General features: G+C 41.7%; 3 protein-coding genes across 3 annotated transcripts; all 3 read right to left on the reverse strand.

The window, feature by feature from the left end:
- Window positions 1–761: 761 nt before the first annotated feature.
- On the reverse strand, window positions 762–3,333 carry LOC131724790 (gastrula zinc finger protein XlCGF26.1-like). The gene is made up of 2 exons (XM_059017544.1): window positions 3,221–3,333; window positions 762–3,076 (listed from the first exon to the last, which is right to left on the reverse strand). Exons 1-2 carry the CDS (start codon window positions 3,331–3,333, stop codon window positions 1,225–1,227), a joined length of 1,965 nt encoding a protein of 654 aa, XP_058873527.1. The 3' UTR covers window positions 762–1,224.
- A 2,412-nt stretch (window positions 3,334–5,745) lies between these two features.
- On the reverse strand, window positions 5,746–9,829 carry LOC131724791 (zinc finger protein OZF-like). The gene is made up of 2 exons (XM_059017545.1): window positions 9,769–9,829; window positions 5,746–7,447 (listed from the first exon to the last, which is right to left on the reverse strand). Exons 1-2 carry the CDS (start codon window positions 9,827–9,829, stop codon window positions 6,189–6,191), a joined length of 1,320 nt encoding a protein of 439 aa, XP_058873528.1. The 3' UTR covers window positions 5,746–6,188.
- Window positions 9,830–10,877: 1,048 nt separating this feature from the next.
- Window positions 10,878–13,883, reverse strand: LOC117407696 (zinc finger protein OZF-like). Its single transcript, XM_059017546.1, has 2 exons — window positions 13,771–13,883; window positions 10,878–13,626 (listed from the first exon to the last, which is right to left on the reverse strand). The coding sequence occupies exons 1-2, from the start codon at window positions 13,881–13,883 to the stop codon at window positions 12,384–12,386; spliced, it is 1,356 nt and encodes a 451-aa protein (XP_058873529.1). The 3' UTR covers window positions 10,878–12,383.
- Between the last annotated feature and the right edge of the window lie 6,316 nt (window positions 13,884–20,199).

Consider the following 20,199-nt stretch of genomic DNA (forward strand, 5'->3'; position numbering starts at 1 on the left):
CACGTGACTCGTACGCTAATATGTCACATGACTCAGGGGGGGACAAATTTGGCAGGGGGGCGAAATTTGCCATGACAACGGCAATGGATTCCTTGACCAGGGTGACCAGACACCCCGGTAAAGCCGGGCTTGCCAGTTTTCAGACTTCATGTTTTTGTCCCGGTCAGAAACAGTAACATTATCTTCCCGGTTTTGTTATTTTGTACTCACATTGCTTATAAGTACACAACTGTAGCGATGTGCTGAGCAAGTTCACAGCAGAGTGATTTTATTATACAATCAATCATGTGAATCACTTGTTTTCTGATTATGTGTTTAATAATTGATATTCTGTTTAACGTCCTGGACCATGGCTATGTATTTATTGATTTAATTGTATCTTGCCAGTGCCACAAGCTGTTCCTAAAATATACCTTCAATCAAGGCCGGATTAACCCATGATTAACTCTGACACTTTTGTAGTGAACATATGGCTCCCTCGATTTCCGTGTTAAATGAACACTTTGGAAAGTGTTAAGAAATTCACCCTGCTAGAGAGTAAAGTTTTCAACACTGTAGGAGTTTAAATGTCATCTCATTCAGTGTAAGTTTAACTATATTGTGGTGTAAGTGTAAATGTCACACTGCTATTTAGTAATTTTAACTCACTCATAAATATTCAGCTTCATAGATTAAATACTATGCTACAGGAATACTTGTAAGACAAAACAGTAATTAAATACACTTCATACAAATTCTAAAAAGGGATCCAGACACATGACTCTATTAAATTAAAGCATTTATTTCACAAAATACACCTTTTGGACACCAAGTGCAGTTTATAATTTTTGGATGTCAGTTACTTTTAGAAAACAGTGTTCATCCACAAGAATAACTACTGGTAAAGGAAAAAAAAAGTACACTTGAATATCATTTTACAAATCAAAATGTCCCCACTGCCATCCTGGGTTATTTTGTACTATTTCTGTAGCCCAACATTTAATTCACACAAATGCATTTAACCCCAGAGTACATTCTGTGCCTCCCAGTTTCAGAAGCACTGCTGTAGGAAACAGGGCTACAATCATTTGCATGCACAGCAGGCTTGGGATTTTTTTGAGTTGAATTTGTTTATTTTCACAGTTGCCTGCATTTGAAACCGACGACAGAGACGCAGGGTCTGCTTTGGTATTCTGGTGTGATTGAGATGCTTTTATTGAGTAAACTGAATTGTTTTTTTTGTTTTTAAGTGTCCTGACTGACTGAATCTCTGTGAACTAGACTGTGTTTCTTTAGTTTTTTTGACTCTACAAATCTCTTCCCACACTCACTACACTCAAAAGGTTTCACTCCAGTGTGGGTTATGTGGTGTGTTCTGAGGCTGCGTCTTCGACTGAAACTCCTCCCACATACTGGACTCACATACGGTTTCAATCCTGTGTGAATTCGCTGGTGTGTTTGAAGGTTACATTTCTGATTAAAACGCCTCCCACAGTCAGGACACTCGTACGGTTTCTCTCCTGTGTGAGTTCGCTGGTGATTTTGAAGAGCACCTTTCTGATTAAAACCTTTCCCACAATCAGCACAGTGAAACGGTTTATCTGTACTGTGAGTTAGCTGGTGTCTTTGAAGCTCATCTTTCTGACTAAAACTCTTCCCACAATCAGCACAGTGAAACGGTTTATCTGTACTGTGAGTTAGCTGGTGTTTTTGAAGCTCAACTTTCTGATTAAAACGCCTCCCACAATCAGCACAGTGAAACGGTTTCTCTCCTGTGTGAATTCGCTGGTGTGTTTGAAGGTTACATTTGTATCTGAAACGCCTCCCACAGTCAGGACACTCATACGGTTTCTCTCCTGTGTGAATACGTTGGTGTTTTTGAAGAGCACCTTTCTGATTAAAACTCTTCCCACAATCAGCACAGTGAAACGGTTTCTCTCCCTTGTGAATTCGCTGGTGTGCTTGAACGTTACATTTCTGAGTAAAACTCTTCCCACAGTCAGGACACTCGTATGTTTTCTCTCCTGTGTGAATACGTTGGTGTAGTTTTAATCCAGTTGCACCTCTGAATGTCTTCCCACAATCAGCACAGTGAAATGGTTTATCTGTACTGTGAGTTAGCTGGTGTTTTTGAAGAGAAACTTTCTGATTAAAACTCCTCCCACAATCTGCACAGTGAAACGGTTTATCTGTACTGTGAGTTAGCTGGTGTTTTTGAAGCTCACCTTTCTGATTAAAACTCCTCCCACAATCTGCACAGTGAAACGGTTTCTCTCCCTTGTGAATTCGCTGGTGTGTTTGAAGGTTACCTTTGTGATTAAAACGCCTCCCACAGTCAGGACACTCATACGGTTTCTCTCCTGTGTGAATACGTTGGTGTAGTTTTAATCCAGTTGCAAATCTGAATGTCTTCCCACACTCTGTACAGTGAAACGGTTTCTCTCCCGTGTGAATTCGCTGGTGTGCTTGAAGATATACTTTCTGATTAAAACCCTTCCCACAATCTGCACAGTGAAACGGTTTCTCTCCTGTGTGAATAGGTTGGTGTAGTTTTAATCCAGTTGCAAGTCTGAATGTCTTCCAACACTCTGTACAGTGATTGGGTTTCTGCCTTGTGTGACTACGCTGGTGTTTTTTCAGCTTTCCTCGGTTACTGAAATTGGTGCCACATTCAGTACAGTGATACAAGATCTGCTCTGAAGGAATCTGCTGGGGAGTTTGTATGGAAATGAAGTTGCCCTGGGTTGCAGAACTGTCGGGATGTGGAGTCGCTGTATATCCCACAGGAAGTGGTCGGCTATCTTGTGCAGAAAGATTCTGAACCGAGCGAGTTCTCAGTTTCTTCACATATTCATTTTGGGGTGTCGACTCTCGGTGTTTCTGCTTACGCTGCAGTTTCCCATCAGAAGGGATTTTGCTCTGGGGTGCTGGAGTGGAGGTGCGTCTTCCTAGATCTGCTTTAGAAGCGCAGGAAACAGAAGCCAAGGTTACTGCACAGCATTGAATCACAGCCACTTTCCTGCAAGGCTTCACCTCACAGCCATCACTGTTAACAATTAGAACATTGAAAAGCAAGAAAGATGATAAACTCTTAATCCTTCACAAAACAATTGCAATTCTTATATAAACTGTATTTTTGACATTCTACTCACAGGCTGTGCTGCTCGTGGACGGCATTGCTCCTCCCTCCTTTCCATCTGCAGCTCTTTCCTGAGGGGGGTGATGTTTCCTCTGAATGGACCCCAGCACAGTGTCCTCTTCTCCAACACTAGAACCAGTGTCTTCAGAGACAGGCTGATTGGGTTTCATGCAGATCTGTTCAGGAGGACAATCCTCACAGCGGCTAGATTCCATATTAACTATATTCTCCTCCAGTGTATCGACTTTATTTTCTTCACTAACTTCCTCTGTGATGTGATCACACTCCAGCTTTACGGACTCCTCTTTAATGTGGACAGGTTCAAGTTCAGGGATCTCTTTACTTTCTACAATTGTGAGGTCTGTAATCTCCATTATTCTTCCACACCACTCCTGATCACAGATTTCCTCTTTTGTGTAAACAGCTTCTATCACTGGCCCCTCCTCTGCTTCACTGAAAGCACGTCTCTCTCCAGAATCTGAGTGAAACAAATTATTCATTTATTTGTACAAATAAATACAATCATGTAATTCTGTGGAGTTTATAACTGTATGAAATAACACATCATGAATATTATATATGCAACATTGTGAACAGAGCCTTCTTCAAGGAAACACAATCATTACAGTAGTGCTGTATTTAATTGTATTTTATTTTTAAATGACTGGAAGGCATACAAGAACCATAACATTATTAAACTCACCTTGAACTCTGATGAATAATCCCTGGTTCTGGTTCCTCTGAAAGTCTTGTTCATTGCAGTCGGGGTTCATGTTTCTGAGAGGTTGTTTAATGTCTGCATCTGCAGCGTTCATGCATTCCCGCACTGCTTTCAACTCGCTCTCTGATATTTCCAATCTCAGCTTCAGACTTTCATTCTCTTTCTCCTTTCCAGCCATTTCCATTTGGAATTCAGTGAATTTGCCGCCGACAACTTTTGTGATTTGGCACAAGACGGTGTCTACAGCCGCTTTCACTGCGTGCTCGATGGTAGAGGCGAGCTCGTCTTGAAAGAACGACACGGAGACGCTGACGTCCATCTTCACTGACTGTTAGCTTGAGACTGATATCCTTTCTGTATTCACGCTTTTATTATGAATAATATTGGGAGCCTCTCTTTGTTATTCAGTCAGCACTTGACTTATTGAGCAAGTTTCTCTGCTGCTGCAGCTCAACAACCCCACGCAGTCCCACACACACAATGTAAACAAACCCGCACACACTTCCGCTTCCTCCCTGCTCCCATGGAGACGAGCGCGTCGTGACGTCACGTTAGCGGATTGGCGCCTCCTGCTGGAAGCACCCGGATGGAAGCTGACGGTCTCGTGCCAAATTTGTCCCCCCCTGAGTCATGTGACATGTCAGCGTTCTGTTGCTATGCGCGTCACTGCTTTTGCTCCACAGATCTTGACGCTGACAGTTGGAGTTCGTTGGCGCCGTCGTACAATTGTAATCAAATAATTTCTCTTTTTACAGGACAAATTTGTAATACTGTGTTTTTTTCCCCCTCAGAAAACTACATTTATCAATCGATATGGATCACTTGAGAGCGGTATATCGCTACCTCAGCACAGGTGAGTATCCTGAACAAGCCACCAAAGAGGAGAAGAGGGGTATCAGAAAGAAAGCCAGTACATTCGTTTTGAAAGGTAAAAAAAATAGAGAAATATTGAAAATTAATATTAATACATTATAAGTTATTGAAGCCGCCCTGTATTTTTGAAGATGTACATCTAAATAAATGATAAACGTGTGTGTGTGTAATATATATATATATATATATATATGAAAGAAAAGGGTTAAAAGATTAAATATATAACTATATATAACTAATAGCAGAAATGTGAGAACCAGAAAACAGAATTTGTATTAAAGAAGAATATATATATATATATATATATAAATGATGTAACTTAAGAGTCTAAGAAATGACCATTATAAAGGGCAGAGACAGTTTTCCACATGTCGGTATTGTCAGTGGTTCTGATTCTTTTGAATAGGTTTGAGGTCATTCTTTTTAAAAACATTCATTTAAAAACCGCCACTCATTGAAGTGTTTACTGTAGTATTATCTTTCCTTTTGTTTTATCTGTCAGGTAAGTACCTGAGAAGACTGGAGAGTGTCTCTGTAGGGTTGTGACCGATGAAGAGGAGAAGACTGCCATTCTCAATGAAGGGGGAGGGGGGGCAGAATTAGGAGTCATTTGGTTTATTGTGTTGGACAGCACCTGTGGAGGGGTGATGAGGTGATGGACCACAGCCAGGCTCTGCTACGTAGACAGTTCCCACAGGTGGGAGGTTTGTATGCTGTCACCAGCCTGACACAGCTGACCTCCTTCAGCTCATCGGCTCAGGGATTTGTACAGATTCTCAATGTGTCTGGCAATCACTGGGTCACGGTAAGTAACATAGGCTGTGAGGAAGTACATTAAATGTCATCTCATTCAGGGTAAGTTTAACTATATTGTGGTGTAAGTGTAAATGTCACACTGCTATTTAGTAATTTTAACTCACTCATAAATATTCAGCTTCATAGATTAAATACTATGCTACAGGAATACTTGTAAGACAAAACAGTAATTAAATACACTTCATACAAATTCTAAAAAGGGATCCAGACTCATGACTCTATTAAATTAAAGCATTTATTTCACAAAATACACCTTTTGGACACCAAGTGCAGTTTATAATTTTTGGATGTCAGTTACTTTTAGACAACAGTGTTCATCCACAAGAATAACTGCTGGCAAAGGAAAAAAAAAGTACACTTGAATATCATTTTACAAATCAAAATGTCCTCACTGCCATCCTGGGTTATTCTGTACTATTTCTGTAGCCCAACTTGTAATTCACACAAATGCATTTAACCCCAGGGTACATTCCGTGCCTCCACAGTTTCAGAAGCACTGCTGTAGGAAACAGGGCTACAATCATTTGCATGCACAGCAGGCTTGGGATTTTTTGAGTTGAATTAGTTTATTTTCACAGTTGCCTGCATTTGAAACCGACGACAGAGACGCAGGGTCTGCTTTGGTATTCTGGTGTGATTGAGATGCTTTTATTGAGTAAACTAAATTCTTTTTTTTGTTTTTAAGTGTCCTGACTGACAATCTCTGTGAACTAGACTGTGTTTCTTTAGTTTTTTTGACTCTACAAATCTCTTCCCACACTCACTACACTCAAAAGGTTTCACTCCAGTGTGGGTTATGTGGTGTGTTCTGAGGCTGCGTCTTCGACTGAAACTCCTCCCACATACTGGACTCACATACGGTTTCAATCCTGTGTGAATTCGCTGGTGTGTTTGAAGGTTACATTTCTGATTAAAAAACCTCCCACAGTCAGGACACTCGTACGGTTTCTCTCCTGTGTGAGTTCGCTGGTGATTTTGAAGAGCACCTTTCTTATTAAAACTCTTCCCACAATCAGCACAGTGAAACGGTTTCTCTCCCTTGTGAATTCGCTGGTGTGTTTGAAGGTTACATTTGTAACTGAAACGCCTCCCACAGTCAGGACACTCATACGGTTTCTCTCCTGTGTGAGTTCGCTGGTGATTTTGAAGAGCACCTTTCTGATTAAAACGCCTCCCACAATCAGCACATTGAAACGGTTTCTCTCCCTTGTGAATTCGCTGGTGTGCTTGAAGATCACCTTTCTGATTAAAACCCTTCCCACAGTCAGGACACTCGTATGTTTTCACTCCTGTGTGAATACGTTGGTGTACTTTTAATCCAGTTGCAAATCTGAATGTCTTCCCACACTCTGCACAGTGAAACGGTTTCTCTCCCGTGTGAATTCGCTGGTGTGTTTGAAGGTGTACTTTCTGATTAAAACCCTTCCCACAATCTGCACAGTGAAACGGTTTCTCTCCTGTGTGAGTTAGCTGGTGGGTTTGAAGGTTACATTTCTGATTAAAACTCCTCCCACAGTCAGGACACTCATATGGTTTCTCTCCTGTGTGACTACGCTGGTGTATTTTCAGCTTTCCCCGGTCACTGAAATTGGTGCCACATTCAGTACAGTGATACAAGATCTGCTCTGAAGGAATCTGCTGGGGAGTTTGTAGGGAAATGAAGTTGCCCTGGGTTGCAGAACTGTCAGGATGTGGAGTCGCTGTATATCCCACAGGAAGTGGTCGCCTATCTTGTGCAGAAAGATTCTGAACCGAGCGAGTTCTCAGTTTCTTCACATATTCATCTTGGGGTGTCGACTCTCTGTGTTTCTGCTTACGCTGCAGTTTCCCATCAGAAGGGATTTTGCTCTGGGGTGCTGGAGTGGAGGTGCGTCTTCCTAGATCTGCTTTAGAAGCGCAGGAAACAGAAGCCAAGGTTACTGCACAGCATTGAATCACAGCCACTTTACTGCAAGGCTTCACCTCACAGCCATCACTGTTAACAATTACAACATTGAAAGGCAAGAGAAATTATAAACTCTTAATCCTTCACAAAACAATTGCAATTCTTATATAAACTGTATTTTTGACATTCTACTCACATGCTGTGCTGCTCGTGGACGGCATCGCTCCTTCCTCCTTTCCATCTGCAGCTCTTTCCTGAGGGGGGTGATGTTTCCTCTGAATGGACCCCAGCACAGTGCCCTCTTCTCCAACACTAGAACCAGTGTCTTCAGAGACAGGCTGATTGGGTTTCATGCAGATCTGTTCAGGAGGATAATCTTCACAATGGCTAGATTCCATCTTAACTATATTCTCCTCCAGTGTATTGACTTTATTTTCTTCACTAACTTCCTCTGTGATGTGATCACACTCCAGCTCTACGGCCTCCTCTTTAATGTGGACAGGTTCAAGTTCAGGGACCTCTTTACTTTCTACAATTGTCAGGTCTGTAATCTCCATTATTCTTCCACACCGCTCCTGATCACAGATTTCCTCTTGTGTGTAAACAGCTTCTATCACTGGCCCCTCCTCTGCTTCACTGAAAGCACGTCTCTCTCCAGAATCTGCGTGAAAGAAAATTATACATGCTTTTAACTCTCACTGTACCAATAAATACAATCATGTAATTCTGTGGAGTTTATAACTGTATGAAATAACACATCATGGATATTATATATGCAACATTGTGAACGGTGCCTTCTTCAAGGAAACGCAATCATTACAGTAGTGCTGTATTTAATTGTATTTTATTTTTAAATGACTGGAAGGCATACAAGAACCCTAACATTATTAAAAATCACCTTTAACTCTGGTGAATAACCCCTGGCTCTCAATCCTCGGATGGTCTTGTTCATTGCAGTCCGTGTTCATGTTTCCCAGGGCTTGTCTGATGTTTGCATCCGCAGCGCTGACACACAGACGCACCGCTTTCAACTCGCTCTCTGATATTTCCAATCTCAGCTTCAGACTTTCATTCTCTTTCTCCTTTCCAGCCATTTCCATTTGGAATTCAGTGAATTTGCCGCCGACAACTTTTGTGATTTGGCACAAGACGGTGTCTACAGCCGCTTTCACTGCGTGCTCGATGGTAGAGGCGAGCTCGTCTTGAAAGAACGACACGGAGACACTGACGTCCATCTTCACTGACTGTTAGCTTGAGACTGATATCCTTTCTGTATTCACGCTTTTATTATGAATAATATTGGGAGCCTCTCTTTGTTATTCAGTCAGCACTTGACTTATTTCGCAAGTTTCTCTGCTGCTGCAGCTCAACAACCCCACGCAGTCCCACACACACAATGTAAACAAACCCGCACACACTTCCGCTTCCTCCCTGCTCCCATGGAGACGAGCGCGTCGTGACGTCACGTTAGCGGATTGGCGCCTCCTGCTGGAAGCACCCGGATGGAAGCTGACGGTCTCGTGGCAAATTTGTCCCCCCCTGAGTCATGTGACATGTCAGCGTTCTGTTGCTATGCGCGTCACTGCTTTTGCTCCACAGATCTTGACACTGACAGTTGGAGTTCGTTGGCGCCGTCGTGCAATTGTAATCAAATAATTTCTCTTTTTACATTACAAATTTGTAATACTGTGTTTTTTTCCCCCTCAGAAAACTACATTTATCAATCGATATGGATCACTTGAGAGCGGTATATCGATACCTCAGCACAGGTGAGTATCCTGAACAAGCCACCAAAGAGGAGAAGAGGGGTATCAGAAAGAAAGCCAGTACATTCGTTTTGAAAGGTAAAAAAAAATAGAGAAATATTGAAAATTAATATTAATACATTATAAGTTATTGAAGCCGCCCTGTATTTTTGAAGATGTACATCTAAATAAATGATAAACGTGTGTGTGTGTGTTATATATATATATATATATATATATATATATATATATATATATATATATATATATATATATATATAATATGAAAGAAAAGGGTTAAAAGATTAAATATATAACTATATATAACTAATAGCAGAAATGTGAGAACCAGAAAACAGAATTTGTATTAAAGAAGAATATATACATATATATATATATATATATATAAATGATGTAACTTAAGAGTCTAAGAAATGACCATTATAAAGGGCAGAGACAGTTTTCCACATGTCAGTATTGTCAGTGGTTCTGATTCTTTTGAATAGGTTTGAGGTCATTCTTTTTAAGAACATTCATTTATAAACCTCCACTCATTGAAGTGTTTACTGTAGTATTATCTTTCCTTTTGTTTTATCTGTCAGGTAAGTACCTGAGAAGACTGGAGAGTGTCTCTGTAGGGTTGTGACCGATGAAGAGGAGAAGACTGCCATTCTCAATGAAGGGGGAGGGGGGGCAGAATTAGGAGTCATTTGGTTTATTGTGTTGGACAGCACCTGTGGAGGGGTGATGAGGTGATGGACCACAGCCAGGCTCTGCTACGTAGACAGTTCCCACAGGTGGGAGGTTTGTATGCTGTCACCAGCCTGACACAGCTGACTTCCTTCAGCTCATCGGCTCAAAGATTTGTACAGATTCTCAATGTGTCTGGCAATCACTGGGTCACGGTAAGTAACATAGGCTGTGAGGAAGTACATTAAATGTCATCTCATTCAGGGTAAGTTTAACTATATTGTGGTGTAAGTGTAAATGTCACACTGCTATTTAGTAATTTTAACTCACTGTGGCAAAGTGCCCCCCCTGTGTATGTTATGTTACGTGTTGTGTGTAAATGTTGGTGTATAGGCATTGGTACACGGGATATAAGCGGTCTGTGTTTCACGTGTGTGTAAATTGTATATTTGTATTTAGGCACGGGGATGGCACATCACATCACGTGCAAGTAAAAAGTAATATGTGAGCACGGGGAATTGCACTTTAATTAATTCACGTGCAGTTGTACCGAGATTCCAATTGAATGATTGACTAGCAATCGAATCTCGGTACAACTGCATAAAAGCTGCATGTTTTCACTCACTGGGGGTTGGTGTTCGGTGAGTGGAGAACGGGTTAGGAGACGGAGGGTATTATAAAGTAAAATAATAGTAAAAGAAGCTCACCGTGTTTGTCTGTGTAGTTCGTTTTGTCTGTCTGTTTATTTTGGCGTGTAGTGCCGTGTCCTGTTTTGTGTTCTGTTTGGTAAACCTTTTTATTTTGTTAATAAACGCTGAGTGCAGCCATTGCACTCAGCTCAGCATCACCACCGTCTCTGTCTGTGTGTTTCTCTCTGGTCTGAGTTCCTCCCTGCAGCCGTCTTTGTCACACTCACTCATAAATATTCAGCTTCATAGATTAAATACTATGCTACAGGAATACTTGTAAGACAAAGCAGTAATTAAACACACTTCATACAAATTCTAAAAAGGGATCCAGACACATGACTCTATTAAATCAAAGCATTTATTTCACAAAATACACCTTTTGGACACTAAGTACAGTTTATAATTTTTGGATGTCAGTTACTTTTAGACAACAGTGTTCATCCACAAGAATAACTGCTGGTAAAGGGGAAAAAAAGTACACTTGAATATCATTTTATAAATCAAAATGTCCTCACTGCCATCCTGGGTTATTTTGTACTATTTCTGTAGCCCAACTTGTAATTTACACAAATGCATTTAACTCCAGAACATGACATTGTGTTACTGTTTCACTTTAACTCGGGAGATTTTGACATCACAGCCAAAAGTTTGTGTCCACGGTGAGTGGTTTGGTTGCCTTTGGATCTCATATTTTGGACGTTCTTTGTGAACACACTTTTGGCTGCGATTTCTAAATCTCCTCAATTCAATGGAAGCAGTGACAAACCTGCACCTTCTGTGGAAGGAGTGATATTTACATCTTCCTTTATATCTCCATATTTATAGAAATTCCCATTGCATAACCAGCCCTCAAAGTGCCACGATACTTATTTCAATTCCAAAACTATAGAACTTAAAATCAAAATACAAATACACCCCATTATTCACTGAAATGTTTTTTCCATTTAGCTTCAGTATTAAAGTTTGTAAATGGATTTTCAAAGCTGTCGAAGCTTTGCTCCATCTTAGATCTAATGATGTTGTGAGAAGATACGAAGCCCATTACATCATCTTTTATATCTGAATGCAATTCATGCACAAGTTCCTCCATATTTCCAATGACAGATATAAGTATCTCTGACCGGCAAAGCGACTTGAATGATTTTTCTTTAGAATCACCGGGTACTTCACAAAGCTGCTACGAGACAAAGGATCTCACCCAGGAAATGTGTGAGTGTGTAATTGCAAATCTGCAGGGTTGTGGTGTAGCTACTAATGTTCTAAGATCTGTCACTGAAAATATAGACCCTTAAATTGAGAAGAAAATAGGAGGCACTTTTTTTTACACAGAGACTGGTGAGGGTCTGGAAGCCACTCCCCAGTAATGTTGTTGAAGCTGACACCCTGGGACCCTTCCTCTTGTCTGCGGTACTTCGTGTGGCAGGAGGTGTCAGCAGTAGCATTTGTTTTAATATATATACAGGTTAAGATGTGTGCGTTCATTTCTACACATGTTTGCATGAGCTTTCCCCCCCCCCCCCCAAGATACATTCTGTGCCTCCCCAGTTTCAGAAGCACTGCTGTAGGAAACAGGGCTACAATCATTTGCCTACACAGCAGGCTTGGGATTTTTTTGAGTTGAATTTGTTTATTTTCACAGTTGCCTGTATTTGAGACCGACGAGAGAGACGCAGGGTCTGCTTTGGTATTCTGGTGTGATTGAGATGCTTTTATTGAGTAAACTGAATTCTTTTTTTTGTTTTTAAGTGTCCTGACTGACTGAATCTCTGTGAACTAGACTGTGTTTCTTTAGTTTTTTTGACTCTACAAATCTCTTCCCACACTCACTACACTCAAAAGGTTTCACTCAAGTGTGGGTTATGTGGTGTGTTCTGAGGCTGCGTCTTCGACTGAAACTCCTCCCACATACTGGACTCACATACGGTTTCTCTCCTGTGTGAATTCGCTGGTGTGTTTGAAGGTTACATTTCTGATTAAAACGCCTCCCACAGTCAGGACACTCGTACGGTTTCTCTCCTGTGTGAGTTCGCTGGTGATTTTGAAGAGCACCTTTCTTATTAAAACTCCTCCCACAATCAGCACAGTGAAACGGTTTCTCTCCCTTGTGAATTCGCTGGTGTGTTTGAAGGTTACATTTGTAACTGAAACGCCTCCCACAGTCAGGACACTCATACGGTTTCTCTCCTGTGTGAATTCGCTGGTGATTTTGAAGAGCACCTTTCTGATTAAAACTCTTCCCACAATCAGCACAGTGAAACGGTTTCTCTCCCTTGTGAATTCGCTGGTGTGCTTGAACGTTACTTTTCTGAATAAAACTCTTCCCACAGTCAGAACACTCGTATGTTTTCACTCCTGTGTGAATACGTTGGTGTACTTTTAATCCAGTTGCAAATCTGAATGTCTTCCCACAATCTGCACAGTGAAACGGTTTCTCTCCCGTGTGAATTCGCTGGTGTATTTGAAGGTGTACTTTCTGATTAAAACCCTTCCCACAATCTGCACAGTGAAACGGTTTCTCTCCTGTGTGAGTTAGCTTGTGTGTTCTCAGGTTACATTTCTGATTAAAACTCCTCCCACAGTCAGGACACTCATATGGTTTCTCTCCTGTGTGACTACGCTGGTGTATTTTCAGCTTTCCCCGGTCACTGAAATTGGTGCCACATTCAGTACAGTGATACAAGATCTGCTCTGAAGGAATCTGCTGGGGAGTTTGTATGGAAATGAAGTTGCCCTGGGTTGCAGAACTGTCGGGATGTGGAGTCGCTGTATATCCCACAGGAAGTGGTCGGCTATCTTGTGCAGAAAGATTCTGAACCGAGCGAGTTCTCAGTTTCTTCACATATTCATTTTGGGGTGTCGACTCTCGGTGTTTCTGCTTACGCTGCAGTTTCCCATCAGAAGGGATTTTGCTCTGGGGTGCTGGAGTGGAGGTGCGTCTTCCTAGATCTGCTTTAGAAGCGCAGGAAACAGAAGCCAAGGTTACTGCACAGCATTGAATCACAGCCACTTTCCTGCAAGGCTTCACCTCACAGCCATCACTGTTAACAATTAGAACATTGAAAAGCAAGAAAGATGATAAACTCTTAATCCTTCACAAAACAATTGCAATTCTTATATAAACTGTATTTTTGACATTCTACTCACAGGCTGTGCTGCTCGTGGACGGCATTGCTCCTCCCTCCTTTCCATCTGCAGCTCTTTCCTGAGGGGGGTGATGTTTCCTCTGAATGGACCCCAGCACAGTGTCCTCTTCTCCAACACTAGAACCAGTGTCTTCAGAGACAGGCTGATTGGGTTTCATGCAGATCTGTTCAGGAGGACAATCCTCACAGCGGCTAGATTCCATATTAACTATATTCTCCTCCAGTGTATCGACTTTATTTTCTTCACTAACTTCCTCTGTGATGTGATCACACTCCAGCTCTACGAACTCCTCTTTAATGTGGACAGGTTCAAGTTCAGGGATCTCTTTACTTTCTACAATTGTCAGGTCTGTAATCTCCATTATTCTTCCACACCACTCCTGATCACAGATTTCCTCTTTTGTGTAAACAGCTTCTATCACTGGCCCCTCCTCTGCTTCACTGAAAGCACGTCTCTCTCCAGAATCTGAGTGAAACAAAATTATACATGCTTTTAACTCTCACTGTACAAATAAATACAATCATGTAATTCTGTGGAGTTTATGACTGTATGAAATAACACATCATGGATATTATATATGCAACATTGTGAACGGTGCCTTCTTCAAGGAAACACAATCATTACAGTAGTGCTGTATTTAATTATATTATATTTTTAAATGACCGGAAGGCATACAAGAACCATAACATTATTAAACTCACCTTGAACTCTGATGAATAATCCCTGGTTCTCGTTCCTCTGAAAGTCTTGTTCATTGCAGTCGGGGTTCATGTTTCTGAGAGGTTGTTTAATGTCTGCATCTGCAGCGTTCATGCATTCCCGCACCGCTTTCAACTCGCTCTCTGATATTTCCAATCTCAGCTTCAGACTTTCATTCTCTTTCTCCTTTCCAGCCATTTCCATTCGGAATTCAGTGAATTTGCCGCCGACAACTTTTGTGATTTGGCACAAGACGGTGTCTACAGCCGCTTTCACTGCGTGCTCGATGGTAGAGGCGAGCTCGTCTTGAAAGAACGACACGGAGACGCTGACGTCCATCTTCACTGACTGTTAGCTTGAGACTGATATCCTTTCTGTATTCACGCTTTTATTATGAATAATATTGGGAGCCTCTCTTTGTTATTCAGTCAGCACTTGACTTATTTAGCAAGTTTCTCTGCTGCTGCAGCTCAACAACCCCACGCAGCCCCACACACACAATGTAAACAAACCCGCACACACTTCCGCTTCCTCCCTGCTCCCATGGAGACGAGCGCGTCGTGACGTCACGTTAGCGGATTGGCGCCTCCTGCTGGAAGCACCCGGATGGAAGCTGACGGCAATGGATTCCTTGACCAGGGTGACCAGACGCCCCGGTAAAGCCGGGCTTGCCAGTTTTCAGACTTCATGTTTTTGTCCCGGTCAGAAACAGTAACATTATCTTCCCGGTTTTGTTATTTTGTACTCACATTGCTTATAAGTACACAACTGTAGCGATGTGCTGAGCAAGTCCACAGCAGAGTGATTTTATTATACAATCAATCATGTGAATCACTTGTTTTCTGATTATGTGTTTAATAATTGATATTCTGTTTAACGTCCTGGACCATGGCTATGTATTTATTTATTTATTTAATTGTATCTTGCCAGTGCCACAAGCTGTTCCTAAAATATACCTTCAATCAAGGCCGGATTAACCCATAATTAACTCTGACACTTTTGTAGTGAACATATGGCTCCCTCGATTTCCGTGTTAAATGAACACTTTGGAAAGTGTTAAGAAATTCACCCTGCTAGAGAGTAAAGTTTTCAACACTGTAGGAGTTTAAATGTCATCTCATTCAGTGTAAGTTTAACTATATTGTGGTGTAAGTGTAAATGTCACACTGCTATTTAGTAATTTTAACTCACTCATAAATATTCAGCTTCATAGATTAAATACTATGCTACAGGAATACTTGTAAGACAAAGCACTAATTAAATACACTTCATACAAATTCTAAAAAGGGATCCAGACACATGACTCTATTAAATCAAAGCATTTATTTCACAAAATACACCTTTTGGACACCAAGTACAGTTTATAATTTTTGGATGTCAGTTACTTTTAGAAAACAGTGTTCATCCACAAGAATAACTGCTGGTAAAGGAAAAAAAAGTACACTTGAATATCATTTTATAAATCAAAATGTCCTCACTGCCATCCTGGGTTATTTTGTATTATTTCTGTAGCCCAACTTGTAATTCACACAAATGCATTTAACTCCAGAACATGACATTGTGTTACTGCTTCACTTTAACTCGGGAGATTTTGACATCACAGCCAAAAGTTTGTGTCCACGGTGAGTGGTTTGGTTGCCTTTGGATCTCATATTTTGGACGTTCTTTGTGAACACACTTTTGGCTGCGATTTCTAAATCTCCTCAATTCAATGGAAGCAGTGACAAACCTGCACCTTCTGTGGAAGGAGTGATATTTACATCTTCCTTTATATCTCCATATTTATAGAAATTCCCATTGCATAACCAGCCCTCAAAGTGCCACGATACTTATTTCAATTCCAAAACTATAGAACTTAAAATCAAAATACAAATACACCCCATTATTCACTGAAATGTTTTTTCCATTTAGCTTCAGTATTAAAGTTTGTAAATGGATTTTCAAAGCTGTCGAAGCTTTGCTCCATCTTAGATCTAATGGTGTGGTGAGAAGATACGAAGCCCATTACATCATCTTTTATATCTGAATGCAATTCATGCACAAGTTCCTCCATATTTCCAATGACAGATATAAGTATCTCTGACCGGCAAAGCGACTTGAATGATTTTTCTTTAGAATCACCGGGTACTTCACAAAGCTGCTACGAGACAAAGGATCTCACCCAGGAAATGTGTGAGTGTGTAATTGCAAATCTGCAGGGTTGTGGTGTAGCTACTAATGTTCTAAGATCTGTCACTGAAAATATAGACCCTTAAATTGAGAAGAAAATAGGAGGCACTTTTTTTTACACAGAGACTGGTGAGGGTCTGGAAGCCACTCCCCAGTAATGTTGTTGAAGCTGACACCCTGGGACCCTTCCTCTTGTCTGCGGTACTTCGTGTGGCAGGAGGTGTCAGCAGTAGCATTTGTTTTAATATATATACAGGTTAAGATGTGTGCGTTCATTTCTACACATGTTTGCATGAGCTTTCCCCCCCCCCCCCCAAGATACATTCTGTGCCTCCCCAGTTTCAGAAGCACTGCTGTAGGAAACAGGGCTACAATCATTTGCCTACACAGCAGGCTTGGGATTTTTTTGAGTTGAATTTGTTTATTTTCACAGTTGCCTGTATTTGAGACCGACGAGAGAGACGCAGGGTCTGCTTTGGTATTCTGGTGTGATTGAGATGCTTTTATTGAGTAAACTGAATTCTTTTTTTTGTTTTTAAGTGTCCTGACTGACTGAATCTCTGTGAACTAGACTGTGTTTCTTTAGTTTTTTTGACTCTACAAATCTCTTCCCACACTCACTACACTCAAAAGGTTTCACTCAAGTGTGGGTTATGTGGTGTGTTCTGAGGCTGCGTCTTCGACTGAAACTCCTCCCACATACTGGACTCACATACGGTTTCTCTCCTGTGTGAATTCGCTGGTGTGTTTGAAGGTTACATTTCTGATTAAAACGCCTCCCACAGTCAGGACACTCGTACGGTTTCTCTCCTGTGTGAGTTCGCTGGTGATTTTGAAGAGCACCTTTCTTATTAAAACTCCTCCCACAATCAGCACAGTGAAACGGTTTCTCTCCCTTGTGAATTCGCTGGTGTGTTTGAAGGTTACATTTGTAACTGAAACGCCTCCCACAGTCAGGACACTCATACGGTTTCTCTCCTGTGTGAATTCGCTGGTGATTTTGAAGAGCACCTTTCTGATTAAAACTCTTCCCACAATCAGCACAGTGAAACGGTTTCTCTCCCTTGTGAATTCGCTGGTGTGCTTGAACGTTACTTTTCTGAATAAAACTCTTCCCACAGTCAGAACACTCGTATGTTTTCACTCCTGTGTGAATACGTTGGTGTACTTTTAATCCAGTTGCAAATCTGAATGTCTTCCCACAATCTGCACAGTGAAACGGTTTCTCTCCCGTGTGAATTCGCTGGTGTATTTGAAGGTGTACTTTCTGATTAAAACCCTTCCCACAATCTGCACAGTGAAACGGTTTCTCTCCTGTGTGAGTTAGCTTGTGTGTTCTCAGGTTACATTTCTGATTAAAACTCCTCCCACAGTCAGGACACTCATATGGTTTCTCTCCTGTGTGACTACGCTGGTGTATTTTCAGCTTTCCCCGGTCACTGAAATTGGTGCCACATTCAGTACAGTGATACAAGATCTGCTCTGAAGGAATCTGCTGGGGAGTTTGTATGGAAATGAAGTTGCCCTGGGTTGCAGAACTGTCGGGATGTGGAGTCGCTGTATATCCCACAGGAAGTGGTCGGCTATCTTGTGCAGAAAGATTCTGAACCGAGCGAGTTCTCAGTTTCTTCACATATTCATTTTGGGGTGTCGACTCTCGGTGTTTCTGCTTACGCTGCAGTTTCCCATCAGAAGGGATTTTGCTCTGGGGTGCTGGAGTGGAGGTGTGTCTTCCTAGATCTGCTTTAGAAGCGCAGGAAACAGAAGCCAAGGTTACTGCACAGCATTGAATCACAGCCACTTTCCTGCAAGGCTTCACCTCACAGCCATCACTGTTAACAATTAGAACATTGAAAAGCAAGAAAGATGATAAACTCTTAATCCTTCACAAAACAATTGCAATTCTTATATAAACTGTATTTTTGACATTCTACTCACAGGCTGTGCTGCTCGTGGACGGCATTGCTCCTCCCTCCTTTCCATCTGCAGCTCTTTCCTGAGGGGGGTGATGTTTCCTCTGAATGGACCCCAGCACAGTGTCCTCTTCTCCAACACTAGAACCAGTGTCTTCAGAGACAGGCTGATTGGGTTTCATGCAGATCTGTTCAGGAGGACAATCCTCACAGCGGCTAGATTCCATATTAACTATATTCTCCTCCAGTGTATCGACTTTATTTTCTTCACTAACTTCCTCTGTGATGTGATCACACTCCAGCTCTACGAACTCCTCTTTAATGTGGACAGGTTCAAGTTCAGGGATCTCTTTACTTTCTACAATTGTCAGGTCTGTAATCTCCATTATTCTTCCACACCACTCCTGATCACAGATTTCCTCTTTTGTGTAAACAGCTTCTATCACTGGACCCTCCTCTGCTTCACTGAAAGCACGTCTCTCTCCAGAATCTGAGTGAAACAAAATTATACATGCTTTTAACTCTCACTGTACAAATAAATACAATCATGTAATTCTGTGGAGTTTATGACTGTATGAAATAACACATCATGGATATTATATATGCAACATTGTGAACGGTGCCTTCTTCAAGGAAACACAATCATTACAGTAGTGCTGTATTTAATTATATTATATTTTTAAATGACCGGAAGGCATACAAGAACCATGACATTATTAAACTCACCTTGAACTCTGATGAATAATCCCTGGTTCTCGTTCCTCTGAAAGTCTTGTTCATTGCAGTCGGGGTTCATGTTTCTGAGAGGTTGTTTAATGTCTGCATCTGCAGCGTTCATGCATTCCCGCACTGCTTTCAACTCGCTCTCTGATATTTCCAATCTCAGCTTCAGACTTTCATTCTCTTTCTCCTTTCCAGCCATTTCCATTCGGAATTCAGTGAATTTGCCGCCGACAACTTTTGTGATTTGGCACAAGACGGTGTCTACAGCCGCTTTCACTGCGTGCTCGATGGTAGAGGCGAGCTCGTCTTGAAAGAACGACACGGAGACGCTGACGACCATCTTCACTGACTGTTAGCTTGAGACTGATATCCTTTCTGTATTCACGCTTTTATTATGAATAATATTGGGAGCCTCTCTTTGTTATTCAGTCAGCACTTGACTTATTTAGCAAGTTTCTCTGCTGCTGCAGCTCAACAACCCCACGCAGTCCCACACACACAATGTAAACAAACCCGCACACACTTCCGCTTCCTCCCTGCTCCCATGGAGACGAGCGCGTCGTGACGTCACGTTAGCGGATTGGCGCCTCCTGCTGGAAACACAGCCTTAACCCTAAACTCAAACCCAACACGTAACCCTAAAACTAACTCTTAAAATTTCCATTACACGAGAGTAGATGTTAAAACTTCATGCTGGTTTGAACTTGGCTCTCGCCAAGATAAGCACCAACTAAGACGTAGCTTTACAGTAAACTAATGTGATCCATCTGGGTCTCCATCCATTTACGTTTCCTTCCATATGATGATGTAGATGTCCTTCTGTCTGGTGTTGATGGCTGAAGTGTAATGCTGGCTCCAGGGATCAGCTTATTTTGCTTCCCTGGCGCATCAGCACACACAACGGCTGTGATGCTGGCTCCGGGGATCAACCACAGTGTGGCCTCCCCAGCGCATCAGCATGACAACCGTCTGGATTGAGCTAAGTAGGGTACATCTCTGGGGTCTTCAAGTGGG

This window comes from Acipenser ruthenus, chromosome 57 (genome assembly GCF_902713425.1).
Source record: "Acipenser ruthenus chromosome 57, fAciRut3.2 maternal haplotype, whole genome shotgun sequence".
NCBI lineage: Eukaryota > Metazoa > Chordata > Actinopteri > Acipenseriformes > Acipenseridae > Acipenser > Acipenser ruthenus.